The sequence below is a fragment of the Rhea americana genome, unplaced genomic scaffold (assembly GCF_003343005.1).
Source record: "Rhea americana isolate MKP2758 unplaced genomic scaffold, rheAme1 scaffold_13, whole genome shotgun sequence".
NCBI classification, from domain to species: Eukaryota; Metazoa; Chordata; class Aves; order Rheiformes; family Rheidae; genus Rhea; species Rhea americana.
The window spans coordinates 4,452,457-4,473,593 of NW_028185372.1; the positions used below are offsets into that span (position 1 = coordinate 4,452,457).

Consider the following 21,137-nt stretch of genomic DNA (forward strand, 5'->3'; position numbering starts at 1 on the left):
AATGTAGATGCTCCTAGCAGGATTGTCATACGCTAGGTTGATATGTCTTGGTCATGGGCTCAATGTTAACCTGAAAAAGAAGCAATCTATATGTAGTAAAGTGGCAAGAGGCTGGGACAGAGGAGGTTGCCTGCGATTTCACAGGGATATTCAATCACGCAACAGGTCCTTTCCAGTCTTATATGTATACTTTTAACAAAGTCTGGCAAGACATAAAAGGTATTAGGCCAAAGCAATCTTAACTGGATTCATTATCAAATTTCAGTAACAGAACAATTAATAGGGAAACTTGCTCCTTTTCATATTTAAGCGGAACCATCATTTTCCCAGTCTACTCAAAGCAGCTGCAGACTCTTCAGACACTAGCACAGTGACAGCATCTGAGCACTTTGCCCCAAAATAGCAACCTTTCTACAGAGGAGACAAGGTCTTGATTGTAATAAGAAATCCTAGCTGATCAGTCTCAAGCCTGGTGGCACGCTYCCAGACTAGCATGGATATCTTGGAAACTTCTCTCAAAAGCTCTTTGTGATAATTCTCCTCAGAAAGGAGTGATAGGCAGGGGGAGTACCACTGCTTGGTAACCATAGTTACAAGTATAGTATAAACGCTGAGAAACTAAAGATAAAGGGAATCAATCGGTCTCTGTCACTCACAAAAGCACCCCCTCCCCCGATGTCTATTCACTGCTCTTCAAAGGAGCATTCACACATTAAATCACCCCCCTCAGCTCACATCAACGTCGATGTGAGGAGCCATTTGATAAAATAATTCACAGACTSCACAGCAGAGTGAAATCAGGCCCTTCACGGATGATCCTCTGAGGTGGGCTGTTTGGTTGGTTTGGGGGCTTTTTTTTTGAGCAAGAGTGCGGCTGAAGCACTTGGGTTGTGTCAATACAGCATGAGGACGCACAGCACAGTACACTTGCTTCCCCAGTTCCCCCAGAGGGACAGCCGTCGCCCATAACAGAGACCGTTACAAGAGGCCGGCCACAGCGCCGAGCACCCCGAGCGCCCTCAGCCGCCGCTGCCTCGCGCACCCCGCAACAGTCGCTCTCTTCGCGCCCCGCAGCGCCCCCTCCCCCCAGGGCGGGGCAACGGCAGCGCGTGGCGCGCGAAGCTCCAACGGCTGCCACGCGCCTGCCGGTCGAGTCCAAGAGCGGCTCGGCGGGGGAGAGGGGGAGAAGGAGGAGGGACCCCCCACAGGGTCGCTAGTGGTACGCTCCGCGGGCGGCGCTGTTTTCCCGCCTTCGGCGAGGCCGTCGGGGCCGCTTTGCTCGCCGCGCCGCCGCGGGTGCTCTGCGGTGTCCTCGGGGTCCGCGATCCTCACAGACTGAGTGGTTCAAGTGAGGTTGGACTCAATGCAAGTATTAGTTGTCTGTCTTTAAAAGGGTGAAGTGCAGAAAAAGGGTGAGACTGCTTAAAGGTGCTGTTACTGAATAATTAATATTCGATGGAGACATGCAGTTAGTAATCTAAGAAGAAGTTTGTTATTTTGGTTTTTAATACATGTTTCACTGTCACGTGAAACAAAAATGAAACCTTAATTTCTAAATTCGGGTAGCAGCTACAATAATAAAAAAAATATACTGAGAGACAGTCATGGTGGAGGGAGGGTCATGGAAAGGTTGAATAGTTTTAAGACAGTCGAAAAGACGTGTTAGGTCTTCGATTTTTTTTCCTTTAGTTAAATAAATACTGTTCAAASTAGAGGTGAAAGTCTGAACAAAAGTGTCTTTGGATCTGGCATATGTAATAATCTTATACAAAAATAAAAACAATGAGTTTTCCTGATGGAAAATGTATTATAATTATTTTGTATTATAATTGTTTTGAATTTAGCATTTTAGTTCAACAAGAGTTTTATTCCCTTTGGTACTGTTGGCTAATGCTGCTATGTGCTGAGCACATCCTGTCCTGTAAAAGAAGAGGTGATGCCAGGCAGTGCACAGACACACAAGCAAAGCAGTGTACAACCTGACCGCTCCCTCAACATCCATCCTCAGTCAAAATTTAGAAGATGACATACAAAAAACTATAACAACAAAGAAACGGTTCTAAAAGCATGGTGAAAAGGGTGATAGACAAATGGAAAAGATGCTGTCCATGATGAAGACTGGAAAGATCAGGACTTGGCAGTCACACTGTACATTTAGATTATTAACCAATAGCATATTAAGATCAATTATTGTTTTGCAAAGTTGATAAATATTTATTCCCAAAATCCATTCTAACAATTACTGCATTGTAATAAGAGTTACAGATTATTGAAATTACTCGTTTAACTTTCAGAGAAGAGAACAACTAACCTACAGAGAAAAGTATTAATTCTTAATGTTACATATTCTTTAAAATTACTAGTAGAGAAAATAAAAGTTAATTAGCTGTTTTATTAGTCCTGTTGAGGAAACAGTGGATAGAAGACACAATTGTGCGTTAAGTGCAGAGAACTATCTTTTTATCTACCTTTTTGGTAAGGAAATTACATATATATATATATATATATGTAAACACTTGTAAATACTGAATGATGAAGAATATAACTTAAGAGCGAACATGTAAGGGACTTAAAGCCCAGAATATGTTAATGCAGGATCTAGTCTTTGTAAAGTCTCATTTACTTCAGTAACATTTTTCAAGTTACCAAATCTAACAAAAATTGATCTGTTGCTTCTAACATATACACATAGGAGAATGAGTAATTGTTTATTGAAACACAAAAATTATTGTGGCYTTGGGTTACTTGCTGAATTGCTTCCCTGATTCAATTCCCTAGTCTTTAAAACGAGTATAGGAAGACCAATCTGTCTCAGTAGCATATAAAGAGGAGTCAGTCATATAATGTTTTACAAGCATCCAACATGTAGAGCACTGTTTTTAGGTAAAATTATGGTGTAGTGTCTACGGAAGTGGATTCAGGTTTGTTTTTAAACAGCAACAAAAATTCCAAATTCAGTGATACCATCTAACTGATAGGTTTGGCTTGAACTTTCTGACTTCCTAGAAGTGCTGGAACTGAGAGTGGTTAAAATTCAGTTTAACATGCAAAAATAGTTTTAAGTTTAAAAAAGGTGTTCTGTATTCTGTTTATATTTACATCTATGGAATTCTTTTGAAATAGAGTGAGGAAGATAAAAATTCTTTGAATTTTTTTTTATGCGTACAATGAACATCGGGTGACATGTTGCAGAAATAAATGGATCACAGCTGTGAAGGAACTATGAAAAAGATCAGTTTGGTGAATCTTGGTAAACTTCTAGATGACTTCTCAGTGATAGAAAAGGTAGGTGACAACGGTAAAAATCATTGAAATTACTATCTGTAAATACTTTGGCATGTTTTAATATGCTTCTCAGGTGAAAGTTTATTCTAAGTGGTGTCTGTTTATTCTTATTGTGTCTTGCAATACCAATTTTGTTTGGAAAGTAAGTGTCTGTACTGGCTGATAGTGCTCAGAATGATTCAAGATGAATGATTATGTCCTTGCTTTTTGCTGCTGATTTATGAAGTAGCACGTGAAAATTGTGCTGTTGTGCATTTAATGTTTGTTTGAAGGAGGATCTTGGATCATTTTTCACAGGTGAATAACAATAGATTCCAGATAACTGCCAATTTACATGTGATCCATTAAAATGCCTTTTGTCTGCAGGAAAGATATGTATTTCTTTTGTTATTCCTAATGAATACTTAACTCTACATGTGCCTATTCAGTATAGTAAGCTTCAGACTTCTGTGTCCATAGATAGTCAAAGATGTTTTATCTTTAGGCACTTATAAACAAACTTTCTGATAGTGAATCAAAATCTCTGTATGTAAAGATGGAGTGGGTTAAAAGAAGCTAGTAGTAGTTCTGAATATCAGAATTTGTGGATGTAAAATCAGATTTATAAGGCCATCTAGGTTGCATAAGCATGCAAACAGACACTTTTTTTATGGTCCAAAACCTTTAGATTCCCAGATTAAAATTTATCTTAGAATGCCTGACTTGTTGAAATCTGTGGGGTCTGCTCAATAAGTGTTCTGTGGTAGAACTTAGTTCCTCAGGAAATACGTGCAAGTATTTGCATCAGAAGCCTCTATTGGAGATACTCATATTACACAGCTTTGTTGTACTCACTGCAGAAATTGTTCCTTATTCTTTTTTTTTTTTTTAAGTCATTGCCATAGCAGGCGCATCTGTTCTTAAATTCCAAATGTGCTGAGCTCTCTTTACTTTAAGAACAGGTCGGTTCTTTAAAGATGGATCCACTGAGAAAATCAGTGCTGTATTTCTCGTTTGATTAGACCCATTTTGGCTATCTCTCTGCTGATTGATCCTGATCAGTAAATCCTTACCAGAGATAGTACAGAAGGAGCACCTGGAAGAAATTTTGTGATTCTCATGGAAGAAAGTTACCACACCAATCACTATTCACACACATTACTCAGTACTCAATGAGGGCATTGTATGCAAAGCAACAGAAAGAACCTTGCTGAGAATTGATCTAGACTATGGAGTTCAGAGGAAGCAATTAAATTAAGGAGGGATTAAGCAGTTTTGCAGGTACATTTTCTACTTTGTGCCCTTTTGTAACATTTATTTAGTATATTTAATTTTGACAAGTATAATTCTGGACTCTCTCTTGCAAAGATTCCTGGAGTTTGTAAGTAATGAGGTAAGTCAAGGTTGTGTGTATGGATGGTAAATATTGAATTATGTACAGCACAGGCTTTCGAGTCTGACTTTGTTCTTCTCTGTAATGGAATTCCCACAGTGTCAAGTAAAACAGGCTTGCAACTATTGTGTTGTGTAAATGTTTTTATGAATTTAAAACTCAAGATCTTGTATCAAAAATTCTAAATCTAAAACTTTTATCAAAAATTCTTAGTATAACATCAGTCTCTTACCAATTTTCTAGAAAATATCAGAAATTAACGAAGCAAATAATCTACTGGTTCTTCAGCTAGAAAAATCTAACATGTTGGTAAAATTAAGCCAATCAAAAGAGGATTCAGTAAAAGAAGGTAAATAGTATTTTGAAAACAGTATGTTCTTTATTTGTATTAAGGAAGTTTTGAGAAATATTTTCTTTATCTTTGATAATCTCAAATATAAAAACAAAATAGCAAGGATCTAAAACACTTTGAAAAATAGTAATGCTTAATTTTTGATAATGCAATGGAGTCAACCTCATTTGCATAACATAAATTTAATCCACAACTACATTTTGAGAGCAGAGTTAAAATAATTATTTTTTTCAAGTCAAGACTAGTATCTATCCACATTAATAGATTTTTGATTTCATGTGGTATCTATGAAAGAAAAGCTTCCCTTCTGTATTTTCTCTCTGCTTTTTTGGCACATTCTTGGACGCATGTTTTACTGTCTTCTGAAAATATCTAAGTTTGAAAATGTCAGAGTTCCAAAACATCAATGTTTGCCTATAATTGGAGATGGGATGTCGGGCTGGTGGGAGTGATGCTCTGAGATGGTGTAAAAATGTTTTCTCTTAGCTGCCTGTGCGATTTGGTTTATTTAAGGTCAATCTGATAGCCTCGTTTGGGTCTGGACAACATTTTTCCCTGCACCATGATGACAGGTGTATTGAAGTTCTACTAGTACTCTTTTAATATTGGTCACTGAAATAATTTAACCTAAATTAATTCTGTGCCATTGTATTGGACTTTAGGTATTGGTGGAACCCAAGTCTGGCATTCTCCCTAAGCATTTCTTTAACTTCTTGAGGAATTAAAAGCTTTAGTCTATCCAAAGTGATTAGACTTTATATCTGTGTGAGATTTAATCCCCTGTGATGCTAAGAGGTCAGATTAAACAATGTGATAGCCTGTTTGACTTTATGTAATCATCAATATTTTACCACAGTTGCATTTCCAACTCAGTTATGTATTGTTAGCAACTACACATAATTCCTTCAAGCTTGAGTTCAATTACACTGATTACTGTCATAAATTTATTCCATAGGATGTATTTGTCTTTCTGTTTTAATGTGATCAAGGTTTTGATCATATTTCTTTTACTTTGCATAACAGATGTCATTATGGCACTAAAAAGTTACGGACAGTAATAATAGTTTATCTAAATGTTAAGAGTATTCAAACTGTTTAATAACAGCTAAAGTTAAATAATAAGATGGCATTTAACTATTTGTAATACTTCGGGAATTTTAAGACCCTAGCTTGTAATAAAAATATTCACATATATTTGAGGAATTAAAAATAAAAAATGAATGTAAACATGAAGGATTTTTCTTTCTTTTTTAATGTTTCTGTGCTGGAAGTATATCTTTTCAGATGGCTGTTTAAAAAAGGGAAATAATATCTGGTACTTTACATAGATTATATGCTATATATGTATAAATATATATGTATATATAGTTTTGTGGTTTCCTGTTCTTCTGTAGTTCATAAGATCACTGAAAGGTGTATCTTCTTACAAAACTTCAGTCTCAGACAAGTCAAACYGCTTAAGTTAGGAAACAGGGTAGGAATGAATTTAATTTCACACAGGAGTAAAGTTGCCAGTGGCTTTCACTTACTTACATCTTTGCGGGGACTTTTAAATTATTTAATGTACTCAGAAATGAACAGGAAAAGCTATTGAAAAAGTGAATACAAGTTTGCTAGTGGTAGTAATCTATTCAGTTCAGTATTGTCAGGGAGCCTCATATGTAACAAGGCTGACAGAGGCAGGGACCTGACCCACAGGGACCTGACCCCACTGTACGTGAGCAGGAGGGCAGGGCAGGCCCAGGAATGGTTGTGAGGGTCAGCTAAGAGTCCACGTTAGTGAACAAGTCTATAGTGATGAGGCAGGTTGGAGGTCAAGACAGGAAGGTGAGTTGGGGTTAGAATCAGGTCTAGAAACAGTAACAGGTCCAGTGATCACCAGTATGTCCATAGTATTGAGGCAGGTCTGAAGGGAACCCAGGAAGTTAGTCCATAGGTCATGATTGGGCTCTGGCTCTACAGGGTACACGGCCGTAACGCAGCTGCAATGTAAAAGCAGCTCCCAAGGGAAAGAGGGGCAGCCATTGCTGAGTCGTCTTCCAGCTCTGTTCAAACAGCATGTTTCGAGGTCACCAGCTGCACTCTTTCCAAGCTGGCCCTGAGCCCAGGCAGTCAAACCCTCAGGARGGGATTGGGGGAGGAAGCACTTAACACTCTGGTAGGTATGGTAACAATTATGGAATATCTGAGGAAAGACTTAGTTTGACAGATATTTTTCAGCCTAAACAGAAACAGCGGAGTTGGGGTATTACTGATAGCGATAAAATTAAGAATGGTGTAGAGAAAATGACTAGGGGATGATTATTCACTGTTCATTGTAATAAAATAAATAGATGGAAATCAAATTTGTTGATGGATAATATTCTTTAAAGCAAACAAAAGGAGGAACTTTTCCCAYGTATTATAAAGTGAAGTTTTTGAATCATTTGTCACAGGAGTTTKTGGATGTCAAAAGTCTAGATGAGTCCAAAAAGATGAGACAAAATTGTGAAAGAAAACTTTATCAGGTTTGTTAAAGACTGTATCTGTCATGCAGGTCTTCCTTACTTGTGGTTATTGTTCACTTGTTATTATTGTGAAGCTGAGAGAGTATTTTAAGGATCGTGTTTGTCCAAGGTTTTTTACCCTTTCCGGAAGCATCTACTACTGAATATAACAAAATARATTAGCAAACTGGATGGAAATCTGGACTGAACCATTTGTTTTTCAATCAATCAAGCACAAAACACAATGTAGGACGGTTGCTCAGAAACAGATTGAGATGGTTGATTAACAGATGGTTCATCAATAATAGTTGATGAAAACAAGAGGAGGATTTTTGTACAAGATAGATTTCAAAGAGGGATGGAAGAAGGTGGACAAAAAAGGAGAAATTATTTCTAACATAAAACCAATGGAGAAGACAGAGCAGGCAATGTGAGAGAGAGAAAGCAGGAAGTCAGATCAGCTGGGAAGATTGCAGAAAGGAGTGTGGAAGCAAATGGACTAAAAACAGATGGAAGTCAGATGGCAGATTTGGGCTTTTTAGATGGAAAGTAGCGCCTCAATTTGATGAGATAAGAGCAAAATGATTTGAGGAGATAGCTATGTTGATATCATAACTGATAGAGAATGACYTCTGGAGCTGTTTTGAAACACTTGATGGGGGGAAAAAATGTGGAAGGCAGAAGGCCAAGTAGAAATACCAGAGCAATCAGCATGAAATAGGAACCAGAGTTTTAACAGCAGGGTTAGTCAGGAAAGAACAGATTTCAATAATATTCAAGTCATAGTAGTTGTACAAATTATTAAGAATGTGGATAGGGAGGCAGAACTATCGGAAAGCAAGGATTCCAGTCTAAGAAGTAAGAGAGATTGCCAAACTGTTAATAGCAGAAAGAAAGAAAAAAAAAAAAGGAAAAGCAGGAACTTGCAACAATATGGACTATCCAAGAGGTGATTCTGAAAGCCATTTGATGTTAAAGAGGTAGAAAGTAAATGAGAGATGCAGAGTAAATAGACTGTATTTAGAAATTAGGACAATTAATAGGGCTATTTTATTAGACTGAGGTACCAATAAGATACTCCAATAGAATTCTGATATGCCAGAATGTTGGAAGTAATCTTTTAGTTGTATAAATAATCTTTTGAAATGCACTCATTTAATGGTAATCAGAGCATAGTTTCATAAACTATCTTGGGCAGGAAATTGCTGTAATGTACAGTATTTGCTGTCAGAGGAATCTTCAAATAAACAGTTACAGCATTACTGGTTATCACCAACGTCCATAGCTCATAAGGRCATTAGAGTTTAATAAGTTATTATAAAATGTTACTACAGCATTTTGCTTTTTCTTTCTAAAGTGGATAACGTTCTTCACACCTTCATCAAATTCACCTACATCTGCCCTTCAGAAGACAGATTTATTATTAAGTCTATTGTGTTGTAGTAGTATACTGTATTTTTAGAATCAAAACACTAAAAGTGTTGTGTCAGGTAGTTTGATTACTGCTTCGTAAAACATTTTTGAAAGTCAAAGCACTGTGCGTTTAAAAATTTCTTTGATTGGGGAAATAGATCCTCATGGCCTGGAGAAGATGCATGGGATCAAATGTAGCGTTGACACTTCCGTTCTTTTTCTGGCAACATTATCCTTAGGGACTCTTGTTATGAGAATGGCTTTATACAGTGATCCTGACAACTTGGAAAAGATAAACCTTCTAGTCTCACATCCCAAACCACTTCCCAGAATCCAAACCAGCCACACTTGTCAAGTGTATCAATTGAAGAGTCAGTACAAAGGCAGGTGAAATTGCTGGGTTAGGACAGTTGCATCAACATCATGATCAACAATATCGATATGCATTCTTAATGCTCAGGTCATCATATTACAAGTTTGAAACAGGAGTAAATGTATTCATAGGGTAAGTAAACAATTCAGCCTTACAATGTAAGGCTTTATAGTAGACCACCAAGAGACTCGCAGAAGGGCTAAGGAAAAAGCATGAGAGGCCACCTGCTGGTGAACGGTTCACATAGAATCCCAAACAAACATGCTGCGTACAGCAGAGTAGCAAAGAGAAGAAGCATTATGGAAGGGAGGTTCTTGTTCCATCTACCCTAAAGGATTCATGGCTGCTAGTGGTGGTGGTGTGGAGCAACTTTATTCCACCTAAAGAATTCTTACTGGGAGAAACAGTGATAGGGATAGTATTTTCATGGCCGAAGAAATCTTTGTGAAGTATCGGTGAGAATTTGAGRGCTCCCTGATATTCTTCCATTGCCAGAAGTTTATCTCTAGAATTGTTTAAGGTAACATAAGAGTGGGAACTCTGAACAAAAYGCAAAAGGGGAAGAAAAATGTTTAAAACTAAAGAGAGGAGAGTGATAYCTTTTTTTACCCTAGTTTTGTTTAAAGGGTGAGAAAGCTGGGCAAGTATATTCTGAACTGTCATAAATAAGCCTTGCTTTATTCTAATACATTTTTTTGCTAAACAAAGCTTCAGGACCATAGTTTTAGTTTGATGAAAACTCACTGCAGATTCACAGAAGACAGACAAAACTCTGTAATTCTTGCTTTTGCCCCCTGTCCCTGAACATCTGTGGTGACCAAGTAGGCTCTGCTGTTGCAGTAGACTGTTGCATCTGCTGTAATCTTTGAAAAGAAAGCAATCTAATTACCTGTAAAACACTATGGTTTCATTTTGACTAAATTAACACTTCATTAGAATACGTTTGCTAACAGTTAATTCCTTCACTGTTGCTCTGTAGCAGTAGAGTACGCTCCTTAGTAACCAAGCAAGGACAGACATACTGCATGTCACATTTTCAGAGCAACTTCTGGGTCACGTATTTGTGGAGGATGTTGACTTAGTGTGTTGAATGTGCTTAAAAAATGATTGATGTAACTTGCCCTATTAAGAAAGCCAGTAGCTTCAAGTGTAACTGCAGATGGAAGAAACTGCAGTAAATTAKAAACATGGAAAAAGATTAGGCTGTTAAGTTTTTCTGCATGTATGGAGTATCCTTTACAGAGGAGTAACAGTGCAGGATTGCTAACAGATGCTAATGCCATATGACCTAACAAAGCTGCAACAATTCAGCACAATTTTGCTTTTTCTTCCTTAATGTAGGCAAACAAAACTCACCATGGGTTCCCAGTAAATTTTACAGTCACACAACTGTTAAAATGATTTTGTCAAGCTATATGCTTTAAAGATAATAAAAGTAAGGAAATATTCTTGGGACTGGATGTGTTTTRTCTGAAATGACTTGCATGTAAAATGGCTGTGGTTTACTGTTAAGACTAGCTGCTGTTTCCACRTTTACCCAGATGTTTCCAGTTTCTGCATAAATTTCAGGCGTTTGAATTGACATCCATACATTCTGGAAGGATAGAAAGTTTGTAGTAGAACTAGTTCAGTACAAACACTGTGAACAGTTTGGAAGAGTCACATTTTAAGAAAGCAGTCTTGTTTTAGCTTCTGTCCATAAATGAAAATGTGGAAATTTCTTCCAGCACAAACAGACCTACAGGAGAATAAACCTGTAAGGCACCCAAATAATGCACTGYTTAATGCATTGTAATTATTAGTAGAAGTGATAAGAAAGAAGAATCGTTCTTCCATGGCTTAGAGTGAGCCATTAAGTTCTTTAAATTACAGGGTGAGTTACTACTGCTGCCTGTGGTAAAGATTAACAGGTTTTCAGTTGATTATATCTCTGTCAGACAGTTCACAGTGCAAATTTCTGTAGCAGRTGCCTCACTCTGAATTCACGTAGTTTACACTTCAACACAAACATGTCAGTGTTTTTCCAAACCAAGAGCAGAAAAAAATCAWAAAAGAATTATTTTGATAGAATATCTTAAAGCTTTTTTTGGAGAAGCTCTTGCCTCTTCRTATTTTAGAGCAGAGACATAATATTTTTAGAAATTTTGTGGTGAAAATGATATTTTTTGTGTTTTTTTCATGGGAAACCTTTCCTATTTGCCCAATTTTTCAGTCTCCAGAATTATCTCTATTGTAAATTAAGATTTATCTCTGCATAATTAATATTCTCTGTGTACTAAGCGTACTAACTTGGAGCTTCAGCTTTTGAGCAGGTTTTTCTGCAAATTCTTTCGAGCTGCTGTGGTACCTAGTATAGAAACTGAGGGCAGGTAGTTTCTGTGCTGTTAGCGCTCCCTCTACTGTTTCTTTGAAAGCATGCAACAGGAGAATGTGATAAGCTGACAATTTAGATGCATGCAAAGCATCTGATGGAAAAACAGATTAAAGATAAAATTGATTAGAAAACTTAATCTTAGGGCTGGGTTCTTAATTCCTCTTATTGACTGYCTTATTTGTGATGTAGTCTTTAATTATATGATCTACTATTTTGAAAAAGAGCTTTTGTGTTACGGGATGAGAAATTGTTGTTTAATGTGCTTTATTTATTTTAGAAATTAAAAGCCATTTCAGAAATGCACTGGTATTCCAGAAATAAAAAGGAAAGTTTTAAGAGCAGGCAATTTGAATTTCAAATTTTCCTCAGTCTTTGAATGATTTGTRACTTTACTGATAAGGTTACAAGGAACCCAAGGTGTATAAATACTATTTAAGGAAAAGCAGATCTTCTATTGTTTCCCTTTTACAAATGGGAATCCATTTGTACTGGATATGAATATGAATGTCAAAAAAAATCCCTCAATTGTAGGTGTCCACTTTAAGTCTAATTCTTCATAGTCTGTTACACTTGGCTTTTGACCCTGTCTCCCATAACATCCTCCTAGAGAAGCTCAGGAAGTGTGGGTTACATGAGTGGACAGTGAGGTGGATTGAGAACTGGCTGAAAGGCAGAGCTCAGAGGGTCGTCATCAGTGGCGTGGAGAGTCTGGAGGCCTGTGGCTAGTGGTGTCCCCCAGGGCTCAGTACTGGGTCCCATCCTGTTCAACTTATTCGTCAACGACCTGGAGGAGGGGACAGAGTGCCTCCTCAGCAAGTTTGCTGATGATACCAAGCTGGGAGGAGTGGCTGACACACCTGAGCGCTGTGCTGCCATTCAGAGAGACCTGGACAGGCTGGAGAGCTGGGCGGAGAGGAACCTTATGAGATTCAACAAGGGCAAGTGCAGAGTCCTGCACCTAGGGAGAAATAACCGCAGGCACCAGTACAAGCTGGGGGCTGACCTTCTGGAGAGCAGCTCTGCASAGRAGGACCTGGGAGTGCTGGTGGATGACAAATTGACCATGAGCCAGCAATGTGCCCTTGTGGCAAAGAAGGCCAATGGTGTCCTGGGGTGCATTAGGAAGAATGTTGCCAGGAAGTCAAGGGAGGTGATTCTGCCCCCCTTCTCAGCCCTGGGGAGGCCTCATCTCGAGTGCTGAGTCCAGTTCTGGGCTCCCCAGTACAGGAGAGACATGGAGCTACTGGAGAGAGTCCAGCGCAGGGCTACGAGGATGATCAGAGGGCTGGAGCACCTGCCCTATGAGGAACGACTGCAAGAGCTGGGCCTCTTTAGCCTGGGGGTGTGAAGACTGAGGGGCGATCTTATCAATGTGTGTACAAGTACCTGAAGGGAGAGTGTCAAGGGGACCTGGACAAACTCTTTTCAGTTGTCTCATGTGACAGGACGAGAGGCAATGGGCAGAAACTGAAGCACAAGAAGTTCCGCCTGAACGAGAGGAGGAATTTCTTCCCTGTGAGAGTGACAGAGCACTGGGACAGGTTGCCCAGAGAGGTTGTGGAGTCTCCTTCTCTGGAGATCTTCAAGGCCTGCCTGGATGCAACCCTGTCTACCATGCTTTTGGTGACCCTGCTGAGCAGGGAGGTTGGACTAGATGATCTCCAGAGATCCCTTYCAACCWTACTGATTCTATKATTTGGTAGGTTTGCACAGTCTTGTTTAGTAGTTACGTATTTGCAGTACCTGGAAGCTCGTATCTCAAGGTAAGTATCCATAAAATGAGGAGTAAGTGGTCAAGGACACTTTATTCTGGTCTTAATATGCCTGCAGGAATGTGATATATTACATAGTCACAGTGGCTTGCAGGAGACTTAGTAGCACAGACTATGGACAGTGGCACACTGACACCATCTCCTGGCTTAGCAGTACTACAAAGAAACTGTTTGAGGGAGGCAGGGATGGAATCTATTGCGCTGTGGTACCAAACGTTCCCTGTCCTACAGCATCCCGTTTCACTCAAAATAAAATTCTGACTTTGTATAACTGAAATGGCAATGGTAATGATTTATCCCCAGATCACTGTCTTTGTCTCTCCTCATTCTCTTCATCTAGTTCATTCTGGGGAAGAATTATTACTGCACATGTATTCAAGACAAACTATGATTTTTAAGCAATCTTAATTCCATCATATCCAAATTTTTGGAAGTTTGACTTGCAGTCTTAATRTTCCATTTATATGGATTTTTGTATATAGTGTCTGTTTTTAATAAAATAACTGGAAATACAGAAATTCCAACAGGTATCATCATGGTTCATCAGTAGGGTTGCGCTGACATTCCTAAAGCCTGATTTCTTATATCCTGCCTTTATCCTTCCCTAGATTTCCTGTTGATCCACCTCACCTTGGTGGATTTGTRTATGTCATCTTACCCTTACGATCCTTTTTGCTCCTTATGCCAGTCCCCATTGTTGGCACTTCTAGTACCTGCCCCTCCAATCCTAGCCTCAGTTTCTGGCACAATGTCTTGCTCAGTCTCTGGGGGGTTTTTTCATTGTAATCAAGCATATTTAATTACTAGCAGAAGAAACATCCAGGTTAAAGGATGTAGAGTCTGACATCAGGTCTAATTRCAGAGCAACATCTACCTGTCAGAGCACTTTGATACACTGGGAACTCCCAAATCCATCTAGTGATATCTGTCTTGTTACTATTTTTCAAGCCCCTATCCTATACACCATGTTCACTGAATCTTTAAAATAAACTATTCTAACAGTTGTACGTGCCAAACGTTTCCTGTTTATATAGCCGTTAACAACATTAACAAAATGTTCAGCAGCCTTTTTTCTTGCATACCATTGTCTTAACCTGAAGTACATCTGCAAAGGAGAGGCTTGGGATAATGACGTTGTTAAATAAGCTAMATCTCAAATATGAAGTAACTTATTTTTGTTTTATATGTACAATTTTCGGGCAACACAATATATAGATTCTTTTTTTCTGAAGTTTTGTGGTCTGTTAATAAAAGACTAGGAGTCTTTAACCTGAGTTATGGAAGTGAGGTTTAAGTAAATATAATAAATATATATAATTTTACATATGTGTATATACACATATGCGCTTATATATATATATTATATATAATATATAATTAAATATAGTCCAGAAGTCATTCTTTCAAAACATAGCCTTCTCCAAAGTTGTATGATAAATGAAATAAGGAGAATGTCTTAGAAAAAAAAAAAGATAGTTGATCGTATTTGTACAGAGATTCTTGAAGAAAGAGTTTCAGTTGTTTTTACAGTTGGCAAAGGATTATATTGTTCCTACAATTCAAAATACTGAATATTCTGGGAAGATCAAGCTGATGTATGTTTAGACTTCTATTATAAAAAAAAATGTTATTCTTTGATGCAGTTTAAAAAATACTTAAATGTAATGTTTATTATTTGTTTTTGATACTTATAATGAATTCCAAAATGAAAATAGTGAAGAAATTATTCAAAATTACTGGATTTGTCATTTATTTTAGAATGTACTGCTCTACAGAATGTCATAAATGGTCTAACAAAAACTGTTGAGAACCAGTGTAACGTGAAAGGTAAAAACAAAAATGTTATATATACTGTACTATAATTTAAAATAAGGCATTTAAAAGTTGAATTTATATTTAATGCTTTTTTTCAGAGAGGAAAGCTCACTGGCAGCCGATCAGAAAGGAAGCAAATTGTATCTAAAATCAATCCTATGCATGTTTTAGTGGTCTGTGTGCTTAGTAAATGTCTATTGCAATTATCCTTAAAATCTGCTAGTAAAAGAAGTTCTAGCTCAGTGAGACTTTTAATCAATAGTTGAGTTTTAATTTTAGTTCAGTGTTGCCCAAGAAATATTACAAGGAAGTGAGAGTTTTATTCGTTCTTTGGACTGTAGTCTAGTAAAGCATTTAGGCATAGTTTTTACATGTTTAAGTGCTTTATTAATCAGAATCTTAATCCTCAGCTGATGTTTTAAAATTTAGTTGTTGTCTGTAAAATTTGACAAAGTCTCATTGCTATTTTAAAATAAAAATATATACATTCAATGTATAATATAAATATGTAAATATATAATATATAAATATGTATTACATTTTTTAATATAACATGAACCAAAGTAACTTTCTATCACAGTGTATATTATATCATATATATATTATATACTTAATTTTATACCCATTATGTGTTCAAGGCACAGTAACATAAATGTTAATAAACATAGAAATAAACATCTAGAAATGGGAAGTATGTGGCTTTTTTAATAATCAGAATGATTTTTAATAATAAAACCATCTACTTTTTAAAAATTCTGTCTTTGCAATGCTACTTTCCATTTAATAGCATATTTACTAMTAATAGCGTATTTACTATCACTACAGTCAGGGTGCAAGAGAACCTGCACATATTTACTGAACTCCTATTTTGGGGAACAGGTACTTAAAAAGAAAGCATTGCACCTCCTATTTGCAAGTGCCAGAGACATGATAATAATTTCTTAATTTCTGAATTAAAGAACTTTGCAGTTTTATTGACTGAATCAATTATAAGAAGGCTAAAAACAAAAGTAGTAATATTAGGCAAATATGATTAAACGATAAATTTTCTGTTCAAAAATAGCGACTAAAATTGCATAGTTGTGTAAATGAAGATTATCATGTCTTCAAAATGTTAACAGTTCTTAAAGTTTAGACAAGTCAAATRGAAGTAATTTTTTTTACTCTTAATAATACTGCTGAAATGTACTTTTTAGTGTTTCATACAGTTTGTTTTATTATTACATAGATGAAAATGAGAGACTGAAGGATAACATTCACATCTTGGAAGAGAAATTAAAGGCTTGTGAACAGGTCTGTCACAAATGGTCATTCTTTTGGCACAGGAATAAAGTTTTTCTATTGTAACAGTTCATATATGCTTAAACTCTTTGCTACTGATCACATCGTTATTTTTTCTCTTTTCCTAGAGTTTATCATGTGTACAAAGAGAACAGTTGTTCTCAAACCAGTACCAATATGAGAATGTGTTACAAAGACTAAGATCAGTTCTACTAAGTGCTGAGAACTCTGGCACAGTCTAAGTTGCACTTACTTTTAGCTGTATTTGCTTTAAATTCAGCTTTGTAGGCCAAAAATTTAAACACATTTGATGTACAAGATAACTGCTTTACTGCCAGAGAATCAAGAACCATTCTGAATTTTGTCTGTGGTTTCCTTGGGAGTGAATGCTACAAAGTATAGGTCCCTTGGCGCATAACAGATTCCATCTAGTATCTCTCTACTTTTCATCTATTTTACACTTTTTTGGAAGAGAGACAACACCAGCAATGCTAGTCAGGAGTCATGTCAGTACTCTCTGCTAAGATTGCACATTTGTTACCTATATAGTATTTGGAACACTCTCRATACTGATTTTCTTTGTCTGCATTAATACTGAGTTGTTTATATTAAATTCATACTGTAAGCTGTTATCTTGATGGTTTAAGGATAAAATAAGTAAAGCTTTCAAAAAGGGTAAGAAAACCTATATTATTAGTCTTCAAATTGTGGCATACAAACTATGATTATATACATAGTGGAGCCTCCCAATGTTTTGAAGGCACTTAACTGACACATATACTATTAACATCAATCAGTAATTACTTTTTAAAGTGCCTCGACATTACTCTGGTCAGTGACTGCCTAGAGAAGAGAACTTGGGCAGGAGCTTTGGAGTAAGCATCTCTGTACTGGCAACTACAGCCAGTAATTACTACTTGGTAATTCTGGAGTATTTCTTAACATAATAGAGCAAACTTATAATAGGAGTGTTCAAACTTCCTTTCCTCAGGTATCGGTGCCACCAGCATCACTGCGGCTAATACCCCTACCATTTTCATTGCTGCCAGTGAGAAGTTGTGGAATCTTTGATATAAACAATAGTAACAAAATTATATATTATAAATACAATTCATTGTTATACAATCTTTAGTCAAGYTCTGTGAATGTGTAACTAGTCATTAACTAACTAGAGCACTGGTTTACGGAAAAGGGCTGTCACCTCTCTMTTCACCCCTTTTTCCTAATAAGATCAATTTTGATCAGAGGGCTGGAGCACCTGCCCTCTGAGGAACGGCTGCGAGAGCTGGGCCTCTTCAGCCTGGGGAAGAGAAGACTGAGGGGGGATCTTATCAATGTGTACAAGTGCCTGAAGGGAGGGTGTCAAGGGGATGGGGACAAACTCTTTTCAGTTGTCCCGTGTGACAGGACAAGAGGCAATGGGCAGAAACTGAAGCACAGGAAGTTCTGCCTGAACGAGAGGGGGAATTTCTTCCCTGTGAGAGTGACGGAGCACTGGGACAGGTTGCCCAGAGAGGTTGTGGAGTCTCCTTCTCTGGAGATCTTCAAGGCCTGCCTGGATGCAACCCTGTCTAACATGCTTTTGGTGACCCTGCTGAGCAGGCAGGTTGGACTAGATGATCTCTGGAGGTCCCTTCCAACCTTACTGATTCTATGATTCTAATTTTATTTTAACAATACTGATAGCTGTAACACAATTTKTATCTGCTATTTTTTTTTGTCTGTGGAATTCAGTCAGGTTGTGGAAGTAGTAACTGGACATTGTGAATTTACTAGAGGAAAGAAATAAAAATACTGAATTATATAGAGTATTGTACATTTTGATCAGAATGTTGTAGTTCACAGAAACYTGAAGATTTTTTATGAAGCTTTTTACATTCACAGGAATATAAACTTCAGATTGAGAAGCTTTTGATAGAAATTAAAAACAAAGAGGAAGACCACAAATTAGAAATAACACAATTGAATTGTGACATGAGGAAAAAAAGTAAGTTCTCTAAAGACTTAAATGCTGTGGAGCTGAGTAAACCATACTGGAATCTATTCTAGGATTAAACACAAGATAGTTCAACTTCCTAATGGAAACATATGACTGGAAAATTTTTTTTAGGTAAAGTACAAATATAGTACTCAAAAAGACACATGAAAGCTCTAAGTGGATAGAGTGTTTAACTGAATTTTACCTTAGCTCAGGAGTAGACAGTTGCAGTGAGGTAATAGTACAGAAGTACAAGATGATCAGAAATTCCAAATCAGGTGAAACAAACACTGGGAATGTGGGCCTAACAAAAATCCAAAGGGATGAAATTTTGAGTTAAGTGCTGGCTGGAACCGTGAGATAGATTGTTGTTCCAGCTCTGCTCAGAAGAACAGGACTTCGTGCATTTTTGTAAGTAATTAATACTGCCACATAGAAATACCTGATTCCAATATTAATTTTTTTCATTACTGATGTAACTTTCAAGGGTAGGAGTTTTTGGTTATCCAGTCAACTCAAAAAAGGCTAACAAAGCAGTGCCTCCTTAAAGGGACTCCATCTTACTGTGATGGAACAGGTCATTTCCATGTAGTTTTAAAATATATTTTCAGTTTCACTAACATTGTTTTCCTGTGAGGTACTTCAAGACTGTTCAAGARAGTCTTAATATTTGTGAAATGCTGCTATTATTTTTCCATCTAAGTCTCTTTATAGTTTAATCATCATATTTTGGTTTACTACTGTTACTAGTTGAACTRATAGAAGTGAAGTATAAAGAACAAATCGAGAAAAAAGAACTGGAAATATTAGAGTTAACCAGACAGCTGAAAACTCAAGATGAAGAGAAGCAGAATGAAATAATTAAACTGCAGATAGAGGTATGCATTATGAAGCTAAGTTAAAGATAATTGGACACTGGTATACTTAGAAGATTTTGTGTAGTGAAGAATGGTGTAAATGGTATTTTAATAGAGTAATTTGATGGAACCTAAGAAAATTCAAGAGATTATACAAATGGCAGTGGCATATACTCCCTTCCATAACTGCATCTGAATAGTTTCTGCTCAAAAATGTTTTATCTGCTATATAGGGACATTCTGCATTCTTAAGTTATTTTTGAAATTTTGTCATCTGTTTTTTGTGCTATAATAAAATGAAAATATTTTCTACTTCTTTTTAATTTTGTTAATGTTTGGAAGATATGGTTATTCATAAACTTAAGAGCTTAAAAACTTCTAATCCTGCARAGCTCTGAGAGTCACAGAATTCAATGTGTATTTCATGGGTAAGGTTTTAAGGCCACTCTCTTAATTACTGAAAAATTAAGGAAGTACTTCAAACCTTTCACATTAAAAAAAAAATAAGGTCTAAAATTGTTTGGACTGAGTTCCCCTTGGAACATGAAGGAAGGGTAATGGTTTCAAGTGTTCTTAGCATCCTCCCCATTCTCTCTTCCTGCATATGTGGGCCTGGGAACCATCTTTGTTCTTTGAGCATTGTTTGGCAGAGTTTTTGTTCATTTAACATTTCAGAAATACTTATATATGGAAAATTGGCATTATTTTATATCAGTTTTTTCTTTTTGAAATAATTTGAAGCATTGACTTCAAAAACTTAACATGTAATTGCATTCTTTTTTAAATAAACTTTTAGTTTTATTGTYCTATGATTAAAGAGTAGATAAGCTTGCTCTTACTATTCTAACTACAAAAACATGGATAAAAATTGAAAATTATGCGTTTATTATTTAGCATATTTTTTCCCCTGTTGGGTTATTAATGTTTTACCTTTTCCCGATTCTTTCAGTTTAATGCTAAATTAGCAAGAGTTCAGAATAAAACAGCAAAACCATTTTCAGATGCATCTGTCTTGCCACAAAGTATCTATCGCAGGGTATGTGATTGAATAGCCTAGAGTCTGCAATTATTGTTAGAGTATCTTTCAAACTGCTGTTCCTTGTGTTTTATTGTTTGGTTTGCTCTGCAAAAAAAAATTGGAGGGGAAAAAGTGTTCCGTGTCTGACAGGATCCATATCATTCACTTTTCCAACACTTCCCTCCCACCTTTGGAAAACTTATTTAATGCCTTTTCACACTGCTCTTCATATGGGTGTGCTTCAGCTTAATAACTTTGACATCAGCTGCACCAAAAGCCCTCACGTCAAGTGGGTTCTTATATAGAATTGTTAACTTGGGAACTTAAGATACAAGTGACATCACTGACTGTGATATAAATGAAGTATATGCACTATTGTTTTGGTAGTCTAGGAACTTTGGGACGTCACAGAAACAGGAATCTGGGGAAGTTATCTTTGTAATACTGTGAAAAATATTGTTAGAATATTTCTCATTAGCAACAGCATATTGTATCAGTACATAATTTTGTAAGATACTTGATAATGAAGTATTTACTTACATCTTTACAGAAACTGCAGCATCTCCAGGAGGAAAAAAACAAAGAAATTGAAATTCTGCGTAATACCATAAGAGACTTGGAGCAACGTCTTAATAAAGGCCAGGACTTGTACTTCAAACGGAAACGGTTTTGAGAATATGTACTGCTGAAATACACTATTTTTAGTTCTCACTGTATGACAAAGTATCTCAAACTGCACACTTCAAAAGCAAAATACAAGG

At 36.8% G+C, this 21,137-nt stretch overlaps 1 protein-coding gene across 1 annotated transcript; it reads left to right on the forward strand.

The window, feature by feature from the left end:
- Positions 1 to 3,198: 3,198 nt before the first annotated feature.
- Positions 3,199 to 21,049, forward strand: CCDC152 (coiled-coil domain containing 152). The gene is made up of 8 exons (XM_085326260.1): positions 3,199 to 3,285; positions 4,901 to 5,006; positions 15,186 to 15,254; positions 16,471 to 16,535; positions 18,408 to 18,510; positions 19,252 to 19,379; positions 20,308 to 20,394; positions 20,927 to 21,049. Exons 1-8 carry the CDS (start codon positions 3,199 to 3,201, stop codon positions 21,047 to 21,049), a joined length of 768 nt encoding a protein of 255 aa, XP_085182386.1.
- Positions 21,050 to 21,137: the final 88 nt, after the last annotated feature.